This window comes from Delphinus delphis, chromosome 9 (genome assembly GCF_949987515.2).
Source record: "Delphinus delphis chromosome 9, mDelDel1.2, whole genome shotgun sequence".
Taxonomy (NCBI): domain Eukaryota; kingdom Metazoa; phylum Chordata; class Mammalia; order Artiodactyla; family Delphinidae; genus Delphinus; species Delphinus delphis.
In genome coordinates, this window is record NC_082691.1 from 33929398 (window position 1) to 33947507 (window position 18110).

General features: G+C 37.4%; 1 protein-coding gene across 1 annotated transcript in view; it reads right to left on the minus strand.

The window, feature by feature from the left end:
* SP4 (Sp4 transcription factor) overlaps nucleotides 1–18110 on the minus strand; it is a 72388-nt gene that overhangs the window by 25634 nt on the left and 28644 nt on the right. Inside the window, exon 4 of the mRNA XM_060020403.1 lies at nucleotides 7374–7602. Coding sequence (XP_059876386.1) covers nucleotides 7374–7602 — 229 coding nt within the window. The remainder of the gene's footprint in view (nucleotides 1–7373; nucleotides 7603–18110) is intronic.

An 18110-nucleotide genomic window follows, 5' to 3' on the forward strand; every position in this document is an offset into this window, starting at 1 on the left:
CCAGAGGGAGAGTATACCATAAAACAGAAGGCTCCAAATCTCTTCCCAAGAAATTGACTTCATTTGCAACAAAGTGTGGAGAGGTTTGAGCCTAAGGATGATCTTAAAGACAGTGGAGATTGTTGCAAAAGGCAACTGGGAGGAGACTAATAGATTCACTGGAGACATAAGCTAAACTATAGACTGACAGGTTGCCAGAAAGAACTGAGGAAAGAGGTAGCCGGTAGGAGTCCTACAGGATCAGAATAAATCTCAAGCACAGACCTAAGTTCTGCCTTTTAAAACTCTGATTGGATCAGGCTGTGGAGCAATATATGCTTCAGGGTATTACTGAAAACAACAGAGCAATCAGCTGGCAATTAGTGGAGCTTAACAGCTGGGTGTGGTCAGAGAAAGAACCAAAAATATCCCTACCAAAACCACTGTCATCCCAGGGTCACTAAGGAGCAACACGCTTCATACTGGAGAGGGGCAGGGGAGTGGGGGCAGGGATTTTCATTAAAATAATCCAGCTCCTCACTAAACAAACAAGCAAAACAGTAACAAGCCAGAGGTGGGAGAAGGACAGAAGGCAGTACTAGGAGTTGCTACAATATACTATTTCTCTAGTTTCCAACAAAAAATTATGAGACGTGCAAAAACCAGAAACAAAGAAGGAAAAAACGACCTATACACTAGAGAAAAAGCAGGCAAGAGAAACTGCCTGTGAGAGCAAACAAATTTAACAAGACTTCAAAGCAGCCATTATGAATACGTTCAAAGAACTAAAGGACATCATGATTAAAGAAGTAAAGCAAGGTATAATGACATCACATCAAACAGAGAATATCAATAAAGAGCTAGAAATGATTTTTTAAAGAACCAATTGGAAACTCTTGAGATAAAAGGTACAACTGAAATGAAAAATTCACAAGAGGGACTCAAGAGAAGGAAGAAATAGTGAAACTGAAGACAGTTCAATAGAGATTATGCAACCCAAAAAGCAAACAAGAAACAGAAGAAGAATAAACAGAATGTCAGAGAAATGTGGAACACCAACATATGAATGAGAATACCAGGAGGAGAGGAGACGAGAGGGAAAAGGGGAGTGGGGGATGAAGCAGAAAAAATATTCAAAGAAATAACAGCTGAAAACTTATGAAAAACATTAACCTACACTTTCAGGAAGCTCAACAAACTCCAAATACGATAAATGTAGAGATCTACAAATAGACACTTTACACTAAAAATCCTGAAACCCAAAGACAAGGACAAAATCTTGAAAACAGCAAGAAACATGACTCATCACTTGCAGGGAAAGCCCAGTAGGATTAAAGGCTGACTTCTCAGTAGAAACATATTCAAGTACTCAAAAACAAAACAAAAACCAACAAAAAAAAAACAAAAAAACGCTCACAAAAAAACCTCAAACAAGAATCCTATATCCAGCAGAGCTATCTTTCAAAAATGAAGGTGAAATAAAGATATTCCCAGATAAACAAAAACTAAGAGAATGTGTTGCTAGTAGACTTGCTTTGCAAGAAATACTAAAGGAAGTTCTTTAAGCTGAAAGCAAGTGAAACCAGCAAGTAATTCAAATATATATAAAGAAACAAAAGCGCACTAGCAAAGGCAATTACGTAATTATAAAGGACAGTGTAAGTGCATATTTCTTCTCACCTGATTTAAAAAGCAATTCTGGGCTTCCCTGGTGGCACAGTGGTTAAGGATCCACCTGCCAATGCAGGGGACATGGGTTCGATCCCTGGTCTGGGAAGACCCCACATGCCACAGAGCAACTAAGCCCATGTGCCACAACTACTGAGTTTGCGCTCTAGGGCCCACAAGCCACAACTACTGAGTCTGCGTGCCACAACTACTGAAGCCCACACGCCTAGAGCCCGTGCTCTGCAACAAGAGAAGCCACTGCAATGAGAAGCCCGTGCACCACCACAAAGAGTAGCCCCCGCCTGCCGCAACCAGGAAAAGCCCATATGCAGCAACAAAGACCCAAAGCAGCCAAAAATGTGGTTTAATAAAAAAATAAAAAGCAATTTTATAAAACAATATGTATAAAATGTATTGTCAAGACTGTAACATTAGAGAAATGCAACATATGTAACATATCTGCCAATAACAGCACAAAGGAGGTGGCTGGGAGCAAAGCCATAAGGAAATGACCCCAAATAGGAACTCAAATTCATGGGAATAAATAAAGAGAACCAGAAATGATAAAGTTAACAGAGCAAATTTAAAAGACATAAATTTATAAAAATAATAATTATAACAACGTATTGTGGGCTTTGTAACCCTTATGTATTTAACAGTAATACCATAAAAAGAAGCACAAGGGAACAGACCTATATAGGAGTAACATTTCTATAACTCACTGGAATTAAGTTACCGTAAATCTTAAACTGATTATGATAAATTAATATATTGTAAGGCCTAGAGCAAGCACTAGAGAAATAAGCACAGTGAAAACATCATTAATGAAATGCTATATTACAAATTAAAATATTAATTTAATTCAAAAGAAAGCAGTAAGGGAGGGATAAGGGAGCAAAAAAAGACATGAGACATAGAAAACAAAAGGTAAAAATGGCAGACATAAATTCATTATACTGATAATAACATCAAATGTAAATGGATTATATAAACTAATAAAAAGGTAGGTTTTGTCAGATTAGATTCAAAACAAGACCCAACTATGTACCATCTATAGCTGACACACTTTACATTTAAAGATACAAAAATACAAAGATATTGGAAAGTAAAAAGATGGAAAATGGTATCATGCAAACAACCACAAGAAAGCTGGAGTGGCTATACTAATACCAGGCAAAATAAACATTAAAACAAAAGATGTTATTAGAAATAAAGAGAGAAATTTGATAAGGATAAATGGGTCAATCCATCAGGAAACATACATGCATTTAAACAAGAGTAAAAAGAGAGTGCCAAAACAGAAGTAAAAACTGACAGAAATGAAGGGGGAAATAGACAATTCAATGATAATAGTTGGAGATTTCAATACACTATCTTCAGTGATTTTCCACAAAACAACTAGGTAGAAGATCAACAAGGAAGCAGAAGACTTGAATAACACTGTAAATAAACAAGACCTAACAGACATACACAGAACACTCCAGCAACAACAGCATTCTTCTCAAGAGCGCATGGAATGTTCTCCAGGACAGATCATATACTAGGCTGTGAAACAAATCTCAGTAAATTTAAAAGGACAGAAATAACAAAGTTTTCTGACCACAGTGGAAGAAAACTAGAAATCATTTATAGGAGGAAACTGGGAAATTCACAAATACCTAGCAATTAAACAATATACTCCTAAATAACCAATGGGTCAAAGAAGAAATCAAAAGGGAAATTGTAAAAGACTTTGAGATGAAGGAAAACGAAAACACAACATACCAAAACTTAGGGGATACATATAAAGTAACGCTTAGAGGGAAACTTACAGCTGTAAATATCTATATTTAAAAATATCCTACCTCAAACCTGTCAGAATGGCTAGTATCCAAAAGAGAACAAGTAACAAACGTTGGCAAGGATATGGAGAAAAGGAAGCCCTCATGCACTGTTGCTGGGAACGTAAATTGGTACAACCGCTACACCAAACAGTATGGATACTCCTCAAAAAATTAAAAATAGAACTAATATAAGACCCAGGAATTCCACTCCTGGGTATTTATCCAAAGAAAGTGAAAACACTAATTAGAAAAGATACATGCACCCTTATGTTCACTTCATCGTTATTCTCAATAGTCAAGATATGGAAGCCACCTAAATGCCCATCAATACATGAATGGATAAAGAAGATGTAGTGTGTGTGTGTGTGTGTGTGTGTGTGTGTGTGTGTATACACACACACACACACACACACACACATAATAGAAAATTACTCAGCCACAAAAAAAGAATGAAATCTTGCCATTTTTGACAACGCAGATGGACCTAGAGAATATTATGCTAAGTGAAACAAGTCAGACAGAGAAAGACAAATACTGAATGATTTTACTTATATGTGGAATCTAAACAACAAAATAAATGAACAAACATAACAAAACAGAAATAGAGTTATAGATACAGAGAACAAACAGGTGGTTGTCAGAGAAGAGGGGTGTGGAGGGAGGAAAAAAAATAGGTGAGGGAGATTGAGAGGTACAAACTGTCAGTTAAAAAATAAATGAGTCAAGGAGATGAAATGTACAGCGTGGGGAATAGGGTCAATAACTATGTAATAATTTTGTACAGTGGTAATATCATAACTAGACTTACTGTGATCATTGTGAAATGTATAGAAATAGTGATTCACTATATTGTGTAACAGGAACTAACAGAGTTATAGGTCAGTTACACCTCAAAAACAAACAAACAACTCACAGAAAAAGAAATCAGATTTGTGGTTACCAGAGGAGGGGAAATGGATGAAGGCAGTCAGAAGATACAAACTTCCAGTTCTAAGGTAAATAAATACTAGGAATGTAATCTACAACATGATAAATATAAGTAACACTGCTGTATGTTATATATGAAAATTGTTGAGAGCTAAATCCTAAGAGTCCTCATCACAAGGAAAAATATTTTTTCTATTTCTCTAATTTTGTAGCTACACAAGATGATAGATGTTCACTAAACTTATTATGATAATCATTTCATGATGTATTAAGTCATATTATTATGCTGTACACTTTAAACATACAGTGCTGTACGTCAATTATATCTCAATATAACTGGAAGGAAATAAAGATCTTAAATAATGTAAACTTCCATCTTAAGACAGTAAAACAGAGCAAATTAAATCCAAAATAAAGCAAGCAGAAGAAAGACAATAATAAAGAATAGAGCAGAAACTAATGAATTAGAGAATACAAAAACAATAGAGAAAAATCAATGGAACCAAAGGCTGATTAAAGGTCAACAAAACCAACAAGCCATTAGGGAGACTAACAAAAAAAAAAGAAGACTCAAATTACTAGAATCAGAAATGAAAAAGGGGATATCACTACCAACCTTACAGAAATAAAAAGGATTATAAAGGAATACCAAGAACAATTGTATACCAATTACTTAAAAAACTGTAAGATGAAAAAATTCTTAGAAAGATACAAAGTACCAAAGCTGACTCAAGAACAAGACAGAACTCAGAACAAGTAACAGGGTTGAATTAGTAGTCAAAAAAATACACAAAGGAAAAGCCCAGTGAGCTTCACAGGTTCACAAAACATTTTAAAAATTAATACCAGTTCTTCACAAACGTTCAAAAAATGAAACTGGAGAGAAGACTTCCCAACTCATTCTACAAGGCCAGTAATAACTTTGCCCAAACCAAAGGCATTATAAGAGAACAAGAGACCAATATCTCTCATGAACATGGATGCAAAAATTCTCAACACAATAGTAAAAATCCAAATCCATCAACATATAAAAAAAATTACATAGCATGACCAAGTTGTATTTATCCCATGAATGCAAAAGTACTTTAACATTTAACAATCAATTAATGTAATATACCATATTGACAGAATAAAAAACAAAACTACATGACCATCTCAACAGATGAAGAAAAGCATCTGACACAATCAAAAACCCTTTCATGTTGGGTGAGTTGGAAGACTCATACTCCCCAATGTCAGAAGTTACCACAAAGCCAAAGTCATCAGGACAGTGTGGTATTGGCATAGAAACAGACATACAGATCAATGAAACAGAATTGAAGAGTCTAGAAATAAACCTATCTGTCTATGATCAACTGATTTTTGACAAGGGTGCCAAAACCATCCAAAGAATGGGGAAGGGACAGTCTTTCAACAAATGGTATTGGATGAATCCTTACCTCACAAAAATTAACCCCCAAATTGATCAAAGACCTAAATGTAAGAACAAAAACTATAAACCTCTTATAAGAAAAGTGGGAATCTTTGTGACCTCAGATTGGGCAATGGATTCTTAGGTATGACACCAAAAGCAGAAGCACCCAAAGAAAAGACTGGACTTCACAATTAAAAACGTTTGTGCTCCAAAGGACACTATCAAGAAAGTGAAAAGACAACTCAGAGACCGGGAAGAAATATTTCAAATCATAAATCTGATAAGGGACCTGTATCTAGAATATATGAAGAACTATTATAATTCAATAATAAAAAGACAAATAATCTAATTAAAATAGGCATAAGATCTTAATAGACAATTGTCTAAAGAAGACACACAGGGACTTCCCTGGTGGCACAGTGGTTAAGAATCCACCTGCCAATGCAGGGGACATGGATTCGATCGCTGGTCTGGGAAGATCCACATGCTGCAGAGCAACTAAGCCCGTGAGCTACAACTACTGAGCTCGCATGCCACAACTACTGAAGCCCACGTGCCTAGACCCTGTGCTCCACAACAAGAGAAGCCACCGCAATGAGAAGCCCGTGCACCACAACAAAGAGTAGCCCCCACTTGTCACAACTAGAGAAAGCCCATGCACAGCAACAAAGACCCAACGCAGCCAAAAATAAATAAATTAATTAAAAAAAAAAGAGATACACAAATGGCCAACAGTAAGCACACGAAAACATACTTTATATCATTAGTCATCAGGGAAATGCAAATCAAAACCAAAAACTTGTATAAGAATATTTGTAGCAGCGTAATAGCCAACAGGTGGAAAAAGTTCCAAATGTCCAACAACTGATGAATGGATAAGTAAAATATTGTATATCCATACAATGGAATATTATTTTGTTCATTAAAAAGAATGAAGAACTGACACATGCTATAATATGGATCAACTTTGAAAACATGCTAAGTGAATGAAACCAGTCACAAAACCCACATATTTTGTGATTCCATTTATATGAATGTCTAGAACAGGCAAATCTATACACAGAAATTAGTTTAGTGGTTGCCTAGAGCTGGGAGGGAAGAGGGAGTGATAACTAAATAATACAGGATTTGTTTTCAGGGGAACAAAAAAGTTCTAAAATTGACTGTGGTGATGGATGTACAACTCTGTGAATATATTAAAAACCACTGAAATGTACAGTTTAAATGAGTGAATTACATGGTATGTAAGTTTTACATCGATAAAGTTGTTTTAAAATTTTACATAAATAAATGAAGAAAGAAAACCATAAAAGAAAGTATAAGGTACATGGTAGAGGACCACTGAAATCCCATTCCCAGAATAGCTCAATCTAATCCCCTTCATAACAATATTGTATCTCAACTCTTGGGCTATAAAGCTAGTGATGTTCTAATGATCGAAGTACTCAGCCAGTAGCTTGATTTTAACTAATACCCTACGTGCCTTGATTACATGTAATTGTTCATTACATGTTAGCTATTATACTAGTCTCCACTGAGTTGGGTGGCAATAGAGCATTTACCTTCCTTCTCCTTCCCTACAATTAGGACAGGAACAGGCAACTCTTCGAAGCCTCTTGCCAGGCTGCACCTCTTGATCAGAAGCCTGCTGGCCTTGCTGCAAATGCACTTGTGTGAGTTGGTCAGGACTAACAGCACCTATAGTTGCATTAGCAATTCCTCCAACTGCTACGGTTACAGGAGCTATTGTAGCTTGTTGGACTTTCACTCCATCTTGTCCTTGCTGCTGACCTAAAAATGAGAGGGGAAAAGAGTATTACAATGTTTTCTCTTCCTAAAAAAAGGATTTAGAAAATTTCCATATGGACACTTTAAAGCTACCATATTTGTTCTAACAGATTATCTGTGTAAAGTACAAAAGCAAAGGGGTTAATTTAAGTTTTATACTATGCCAATCCTCCTAAAATATAATATTCTAAACTTAGCAACTCAGGCTTCCTCTATATCTGGTTGGTGGGACTATACATAAATTTTAACCCCCTTGTGGCTTAATTTCTCCATCTGTAAAATGAAGATTAATAATCCTTGCTACCTTACTACCTCACTGAAGTGCTGTGACGATTCATGAGACATTCTTTGAGATCCTCAGATGAAAGATGTTATATAAATAAAAAGCATTATTATGACCATTTCCACAGTAAGCAACATCTCATTCACTCCATAAAAATACAGGAATAAAAAGTAACTAAACAAAGGATTAAGTATAATGGACATTTCTCATTCCTAAACACTTTAAATTAAGCAAACATCTCTTTACTGATGAGTCTTTTTTTTTTATTTTACACATTGAGTTAAGCAGTTTTTTTAAAAATGCAAAACCATGCATGATTATTACATACTGTCACTAAAATCACAGAACAGACATTTAGGATATTATTACTTCATTCACTCATGTTATATAGCTTAGTTTTCACCTCTCAGGTCAGTACACATACCAACTTGGCTATGTTGGCTTAGGGAAAAATATGATAAGCAATATATAATATGACAAAATTTACATGGCTTAAGTTGATCCTGAGTGTACATGAGTATGCCTTATAATTATACTTTCTCTCAACATAGTTCTACTTTCTCAGGTGTGGGAATAGCAAGTATGTGAAGGGGCAGAAAACACCCATTTATGAAGGAATGCTCCCACCTCAGAGTTGATGTAAGAATTAAATACGTTAATTTTTACAAACCCCTTACCACCACCAGCGCCTAGCAAAGAACTGTTCATTACATGTTAACTATCATTATTACTAGTCTCCACTGAGTTGAGTGGCAATACAAGAATAAAATATGGTTGCAGAAACAAACATGTGAGTACTGCATATAAAATAAAAGGGTTTATTTTAAAGCTGCATATGTAGTACTTTAAACATGCGAAGCAACCAAGAAAAGACAATAAAAATTAGCAAGTGAGAAAATAGCACACATTTTCAAAACAAAATTAAACCTTTGACTCTGCCAGCCAAAGTCAATCTCACCCTCCTCTGTGTAGTCACAGCAATCTGAAACCTTTGGTAGTACCAATAACTTTAACACAAATAAAATATATGTGGAGCTTCCCTGGTGGCGCAGTGGTTAAGGATCCGTCTGCCAATGCAGGGGACATGGGTTCGAGCCCTGGTCCGGGAAGATCCCACATGCCGCAGAGCAACTAAGCCCGTGCGCCACAACTACTGAGTCTGCGCTCTAGAGCCCATGAACCACAAAGACTGAGCCTGTGTGCCTGGAGCCTGTGTTCCACAAGAGAAGCCACCACAATGAGAAGCCCGCACACAGCAAGGTAGAGTGGCCCACGCTCGCCGCAACTAGAGAAGAGCCTGCGTGCAGCAACGAAGACCCAACAGCCAAAAATTAATAATAAAAAAAAATATGTGTTCTGTCACTGCTTTAGTAGAGACACATATTTTAGTTCTTCTAGTAAAGTTTAAATTTTCATTCACCTTTGCATTAACAAGGTGTGATAGGTAAAGAAATGAAAAGTAAAGTGAGAAGTTGTGAGTTCACGTCCCATTCAGTGACTGTACACTTGGAGATCCTCACTTTCCTCACCTCTAATAATACTGACCTCCCTAAAATTCCTGTCCCTCACCTACTTTGAAGAGTTGTTTATGAAGATCAAATTGATTTTCTAATGGGTAAAGGCTTTGTAAACTGTAAAGCAATATGTAAAGTATAATTATTATGCCTCAATGCAGCTTTCGGGCACACATAAGTTCTACATACTCAGTAAAACCAGATTCCTTAAGGATGACCTTGGCTAAGCAAACTATGCAAACTACTTATGCATCTAGAAGCACAGTGATACACATACTCCCTATTTACTGGGGGGAAAAAAGCATTTTTGGAAATGGGAGTTCTATCCAAACCAGCACTAAACACTATACAAAGTCTTTATAGATTGGTCCCTATGGAGATGCAGGTATTTCAGGTTGGCAAGTATTCTTTATGTCCCCTGAAGTCATGAGATATTTCTGGCCGTAATTTTTCCAGCTACTGTTTATACAACAGTTGGTCACTCCTTTCAGGTTGCAATGATATTTATTTAAGATGCCCTTCATTATGTCAAAGAACTGCTAGAGATCCATGATCACTGGCTGATCATACCATTTCAACAGACTCTCAAGCCTCCCTACGAACGTTTATTTGTTGAATGCCTAAACAACTTGAGGAGTTATTTCAAGGAATAATACTAAGCAAACCATATTTGAATTTAAATATTTAAGCCTGACAACTCTCTTGACCTCTTAACCTAGATGTCCCAGACAGTTCAACAACAGCTCAATACTACTTTTCTTTCATTTCTGTGACCGATCAAGAACAAGCCACCAAACTCCTTACTAAGGCCTCTAAGGCCCTGCTCAAGTTTAACTCCACCCACCTCTCAGACCTCATCTTTTATTAGTCTCTCCCTTGCTCGCTCTACTCCTAACACACTTGCCTTTTCCTCTGGTCCTCAAACAAATCAGGCTCATTCCCTGCTTAGGGCCTTTGCACACACTCTCTAGTCTGGGCGAGGATGCCTTTGCACCCAGATCTCTGCACAGCTGACTCGTTAGTAACAGTCTGATCTCAGTTCAAATCCTCCTCTTTAGAAATGCCATTCCTGACCACATCATCATAGTTCCCCTTAGTCCATTTCTGTATGATCACCAAGTTTTGTCTTACTTGCCTTAAATTATCTTGTCCTTTTATTTTTTTCTGTCTTCGCCTCACTTCTGAATGTTCAGTGCCATGGTAACAGAGATCCTGCCTGTTATGTTCACTGATGTATCTCCAGATGTGGAACAGAGCCCAAACAACAGAGCCACTCAATAACATAAGCTTAATAAAGGAAAATTTAAAAGAAAAACACATTTTAATGCTGTTTTGATCATATCACTTCTGTGCTCAATAACTTTCATTCATTCCCCATTGACCAAAGTCTGGCATTCAAAGGACTTCCACCACAGGGACTCAGCTCCTGGCTCACAGATTTCCTCCTAAAGGCCAAATCCAATGTGCATTTTCTCAATGCACACAAATAAGACTGCACTGTTGCATGTGACACCATTGACTACTCTGTCCTTAAAACTTGACTGTTGGAGCTAACTCCCTACAATCTCAGAAACTCTTCCTCTCTGTTAGCTTTCCCTATCAGCATTTAAACCTAAACTGACGTCACGTTCTTAAAAGATTTACCTACACTGGTTGCCTTTACTCCTCATTTCCCATTCTTTCTTTCTTTCTTTCTTTCTTTCTTTCTACCTATCTATCTATCTATCTATCTATCTATCTATCTATCTATCTATCAGCTGCGTTGGGTCTTCGTGCTGCGCATGGGCTTTCTCTAGTTGTGGAGAGCAGGGGCTACTCTTCGTTGCAGTGCTCAGCCTTCTCAGAGCACAGGCTCAGTAGTTGTGGCGCACGGGCTTAGCTGCTCCGCAGCGTGTGGGATCTTTCCCATATCAGGGATCAAACCCGTGTCCCCTGCATTGGCAAGTGGATTCTTAACGACTGCACCACCAGGGAAGTCCTTCCCATTCTCTCTTTAAACTACTGAAATTAGGTGTCCAACTCATCATTCTGCTAAAATGATGACAGAACAAATGATTTCTCTGATGGTAAACCCAAACATACTCTTCCCTTTGATCTTATTTCACCTCTGGAGCACCTGGAGCTGCTAATCCCACCCTCTTCTTGAAATGCTCTCCTTCTTGGGCTTCTCACTACTCACCACTGCTGTTCCTCCCACTTCTCTAGCCACCCCCACATAGTTCCAACTTCTCATTCTAACTTGCTCCTTGGTTTATTCACACACTTTCATAACTTTTACTACTATGTGTAAGCTGTATCTCCCAAATCTGTACCTTATGCTCAAACACCTCTCATGAGTGTCAGACTCTTCTTGTCATCTGCCAGGGAACATTTCAACACAGATTTTTCACAGGGAATCTGTCTAGGAATCAGACAGGTTATCCCACAAAAACGGTACTCCTACCGAGCTACCATTTTCTCTTGCTTGATTACTACAATAGCCTCCTAACTGGTCTCCCCACTACCACTGTCCTCTATAAGTTCATTCTTAACATTGTTTCCAGAAGAATCATATTTGCAGAACTATTATACAATAAGAATATCCTGGGGCTTCCCTGGTGACTCAGTGGTTAAGAATCCACCTGCCAGTGCAGGGGACACTGGTTCGAGCCCTGGCCCAGGAAGATCCCACACGCTGTGGAGCAACTAAGCCCGTGTGCCACCACTACTGAGCCTGCGCTCTAGAGCCCACATGCTGCAACTACTGAAGCCCAAGGGCCTGGAGCCTGTGCTCCACAACAAGAGAAGCCACCACAATGAGAAGCCCATGCACCATAACAAAGAGTAGACCCCGCTCACTGCAACTAGAGAAAGACCGCGTGCAGCAACGAAGACCCAACGCAGACAAAAATAAATAAATAAATAAATTTAAAGTGTATATTGGAAAAAAAAAAGAATATTCTGTAATAGATAAAAAGAATGAAAGAAATCTTTATGCACTAACCTAAATAAACCTCTAAAATATATGGCTGAATGAAACAAAGTTACTGATGTTTACGTTATGATACATACTACAGACACTATATATTTCCTACAATGATTTTCACACTAACACATAAATTGAAAAAAGTCTGAAAGGATATGTAACAAATTGATTAACAGTGCTTACTTCTAAAAGGGAGACTGAGATTGAAGTGTAGTCAGCAGGAGTGTTAGCTGCACTTTTTTTAAAACAAGGAAAATGTTTCCATGTGTTACTAGCATATTAAAGATTAATTTTAAAAGGAAAAAACCTGCTGGTAACTAACAGACCCAATATGAAACTTTATTATTGCTTTTATCTGCATTTATCTGATTCCTAATAGAACTGAACATGTTCTTCAAATATGTGTTGGCCATCTGAATACCTTTTCTGAATTGTGTGTTCAAATCCTTTGCCATTTATCTACTATGGCTTAGATCATTTCTTTTGTGTAGCTCTATTTATTAAGGACACTTTGTCTTGTTTAAAATATTTTCTATGATGTATAAGCTTTACCCACATATATTAAAACCAAAGGAAATATGGCTTGGTCAAGCCCTGCAAAGTCAGCTATAAATGACATTTTAAAAACTCTGATGCCTTCACAACATTTAAATACAATGGGAACACAAGGGGAGAAGTAGAAATAATAAAAGATGAAGATACAACCTTATTGTCCATTTCCTTTGACTGATTTGATCCTCTTAGCATTTCACACCAACCCTTTGAGGGAAGTAGGACAGTTAATATTTTTGTTTTATAAATAAGAGAATATAATCCAACTGGTCCTTATTTATTCTTATGGAAAAAAACGTGACTTACAAGATTTGAACGACAGGTAACATTACTGTGTACGTAAAACAGGCCTATACATTTGAAAAATAAAAGAAACCCCAACTATCTATCAGTAAAAAAATTAACCCAACTACCAATTCACTGAAAATGATCTATTTAATAATAGTGACGCACAGGTTCAAAATACTATTTTAAGTACATGTTTCATAATTGTGTTTTTTACACATAGTCTAGGATATAAGGTTATCTACTAGATTTGAACAGGAAAAACAAAAACTGTTGACTTCCATAATATAAAACTTGCTGTGGAGGGCTAGAGGGACTTCTTACTCTTGTGAAAACATTAAAATGATTCTTAAATCAGCCTATTTTGGTTTATTTATTTCCTCTACAGATTTAACTGGGAGTCTGTCTATACAAAGGCCTCTGAAGGAAAGAATATATGCCTCCTTACTTTGATGCAAATAATTTTCAATAACTATACTCTGAAATAGGATTTGGTTGCCTTATAATCTAACTTAAAACAGACAAGAAGGCTGTGTATTCCTAAACATAATAAGATAACCAGGTATGTCTAGGGTTGGGAGGCAGGGGGAGTAGGAAGAAGAAATGGGAAGTGACTGCTAATGTCCCTGGGGTTTCTTTATGAGGTTATGAAAATGTCCTAAAATTATATCATGGTGATGAACACACAATTCTGTGAATACACTAAAAGCCACTGAATGTAAACTTTAGATGGTTGTATCATATGGTATATGAATCACACCTCAATAAAGCTGTTCAAAAAAAAAAAGTTAACTAAAAATTCTACTCTTGTTGGCTGTAAGTCTCTTTAAACTAGTGATTCTCACCTGGAGGTATTTTTGTCTTCCAGGGGATATTTGGCAATATCTAGAGACGTTTTTGGTTTTCACAACTTGGAAGGTATTACTGGTATTTAGTGGACAGAGGCCAGGGATGCTCTTAAACATCTTACAGTGTACAGGACAGGCCCTCAAAACAAAGAATTATTTGGTCTAAAATGTCAGTAGTGCTGAGGTTAAGAAGCCCTACTTAAACTGAGCTTCCATAACTCAACTAATGTTCATGGCCCTCATTTATTCATTATAAACAACCAGAACCAAAATAAAATGTATGAAAAATTAAAACATGGTACATTTATATGCCTAGAAAAACGATAAACTATATGCAGCTCCATTAAAAAAAAAAAAAGCAACTACATGACTCTGAATTAAAGCCCTTACAAAGAGAGTAATATACATTTGGGAACAGACTTTGACAGATATATGACTTGGATAGATTCCATAGTACAGTGGTAGTAAAAAGAATAATACCTTGAGTTTGAAATTATGCTTATTCCAAAATACTTCTTTACCTGTTGAAGAGCTGTCAACTCTGTGTTTTTCTACAGATGAACTATAACCTGAGAACATTAAGAAATAACTGAGTCTTCTCTGAACTTCTTAAGTGAAGGTGAACTATATATTAGCAAATGATTTCCATGACCTATCATGGGTCATGTACAAGTTGTAAACCTATACTGAGTCCCTGAGTAGGTACAACAGACAGTTTAGCAATACCTATAGATTAAACAGAGCTTTGAAGTCAGGCAGATCTGTCTTTGAGTTCTAAATCTCTGTAGTTTCTTCCTTTGAGTGGCAGGAATTAACTGAGATAACGCATGTAATACACTTAGCACAATGTCTGGAGTACAATAAACACTCAATGTTAACTCCAATACATCTGAAATTGCATAACTGGTTAAGTACAAATACTTAATAACAGCCGTTCAGATTTCTATAAGTCTTAGATCTTTGCATAAGAACTTAGTGTACAAGTGAGATTTATTCATTCGACAAACATTTCCTGAGTACCTGCTACATGCTTAACACTGCTGGAGAAATAAAGATAAATAGAGTCTGACTTGAAATTCGAACGTGTGGGGAAGACAAGTTTAAACAAATAATTATAATATGTGCTACAACAAAAACATACATAAGATGCCTAAGTAGTACAGAGGAAGATGATTTACTGGACAGGAGAAACAATGAAGGTTTCCTGGAGGAGATAAAACCACTGCCAGGTAGAAAGAATAAAGGTAAACAGGAAGGCAATGGGAATGGGTATATTTACAGGCATAACTCTGAGACAGCATATTGCTGGAGATTACAGTTCCAGGAAACGAGGGGCTTAAAGGTAGTGCTGGAGGGCTAGATCAGGAAGGTCCTTATTCAATTTCTTAAACAAGTGACTTTCTGGGGTGGGGGTGTGAGGGGTGGATCCTTGTTAAAATATCATGGCCACCCCTCCCTTCCCCAACCAGAGAATAGCTGCCATATAATAGTCACCTACATTTACTGAATTTATTAAATGGCCAGAATACATAATCAACTACTTTATCCTTTATCACCTAATGCCCTCTCTGAAGGCTCTGAGAGGTTATGTAAATTTCCCAAGGTTATACAGCTGCTATCAAGTACAGCTGCTATCAAGTTACAAAGCCAGGGTGTGAACCTTGTTCAGCCTGAATCCAGAGCCCTGCACTCTTTTCCAGGTGGCTATGGTATCTCCTTGGGAACCAGGGATATAATTTGGGCTTTGGAGGCAATAGAGAGTTATCAATGTCTTAAACAGAAAATTAATGGATTCAAGGTCACATTTTAGATACAACATTGCCAAACAATCAAGTGAATGGAGTGTGGAAGTTCTATTTATAATTTTCAAATAAGACCTGTAGAAGACCCATCATTATATCCTCCATATTACATTATGGACATGACTTTATCAGTGTTCTAACATGACCTTTACACAGATTAGATAGGAAAGCTGCCTAAACCAGCCCTATGCATCAATTTAAGATTTTGCTTTTCATTACCATCTATTGAAAAAAACAAAACTCCACACACAACCAGGTCAAGCTTGGTTTACAAGCTATGCATCTCTTAAAATGGGTCAGAAATTCAACAACACCTAATAAGACACTAGGCTGTATTTCAAGAGCAGGTATCTCAGAGGTATACCTAAGTAAAACCTGCCAACCAATTTTCATGCTTGAAGGTGTTGCTCTTTTGAACCTCCTTGAACTAGGAAGGAAAGGCAACTCCAATCACTTAGGATCTGCTATTGATGAGGCATGGCAGGTGGTAATTAAGCTTTTTCACTCTCATTTTAAGTCCTAAAGTGGTTGCCATTATTCATGAAGAGCAGATGTCGACCATGAAGAGCAGATTTGGGCAACGTTTTAAAAATGAACCCTAAACTTCACTAATCTGATACCTGAATTCAAGAAAGTGAAAGGAAGAACTACCTTTTTTTACAGAATGAATACACTTAGAAGGGACATCTAAACAGAATTAAGAAGCAAGCAGTGAGAATGCTGATTGTAAGAAAACAAACACTAGTAATCTCCAAAGTTTCTTTACTATATAACCCTACCAGTAAAAATATCTTAACTTCGTAACCCAAAATATTTCTTTAGGGCTTCCCTGGTGGCACAGTGGTTAAGAATCCTCCTGCCAATGCACTGGACACGGGTTCGAGCCCTGGTGCGGGAAGATCCCACATGGCGTGGAGCAACTAAGGCCATGCGCCACACTGCTGAGCTTGAGCTCCAGAGCCCGCGAGCCACAACTGCTGAAGTCTGGGAGCCTAGAGCCCGTGCTTTTCAACAGGGGAGGCCACTGCAGTGAGAAGCCCGCGCACCACGGCGAAGAGTGGTCCCTGCTCACCACAACTAGAGAAAGCCCACGCGCAGCAACAAAGACTCAACACAGCCAAAAAAAATTTTTTTAATTAAAAAAAAAAGCATTAATAACTTGAAAAGTCTGCAACTGGAAACCTATGAAGGCTCTGACGAAGAGAAAAGGAGTACATAATCAAATCTGGGTTTTAGGAAAACTCTGGAATGTCAAGTATGTGACAGCAAAGCTAGAGACAGAGAAGCCAGTTAAGAAGAAGCTATTTTACCTTCCAGATGATGAGTCCCTGAAAAAGAACACTGACAATAGAAAGGAAGAACTCAATAAAAGAAAAATAATTATAATAACAAAAAATGGTTGCTAGCCCTAGTGAAAACTTTTCTGTGCTCTAAGCACTGTGCAAAAGACTTTACATATATTATTCCACTAAAGTAACACTATTATTGCCATTTTACAGATGAGGACACTAATATCTAGAAAAACACTTAACTGAGATTTAAGTGGCAAAACCAAGACTTGAATCAAGGTCTGTCTAATTCCAAGGTTCAGGCACAGAACCACAGACTCTGGCTAAAATCACTGCTAATCCCAAAACTTCTGAACTTCATCCTCATCCTCACCTTGCTCTCTAGTTATCTGACTGCAAACACACTCTCAATTCAGCAACCTCTTCTGGCTTCATCCGGCGTCTTTTGCTAATAGTCCCTTGCCTCTTTGAACTTCTGCCATATCCAGTGGTAATTCCCCTCAGAAAACAAATTGATTTCATCTTCTAATACTACCTCAGAAAACATATTTCTTCTCTCTCTCCAGTCCTTCCCTCTCCACTAGTTCTATATTCCTATTGAACCAATCTCCTTGAAATCAGATTAGCCCCCTCCCATCCAAGTCCATATTATGCAACCTAAAATGAAAATTTGACCATGATATTCCACTTCTTAAGGTTCCCCAAGGGCTCCTCATAGCTTTCAGGATACCTTTTCAATTCTTATCATGACAAGGGAAGAATCTCCATGACCTGGCCCTTGCCACCACAACTAGTGCATATAAACTCTTGGTCTGAACACATGAAACTATCTGTGGTTCCCTGATCACATCATGACATGACTCTGACCTTTTGCCTGGAATATCCTTTCTCTGCCAACCTGGCTAATTTCTTGCCATCCTATCTGAGCTATCCTGTATCACCTCCTTAAGAATCCTTCCTCACAAATTCCCTC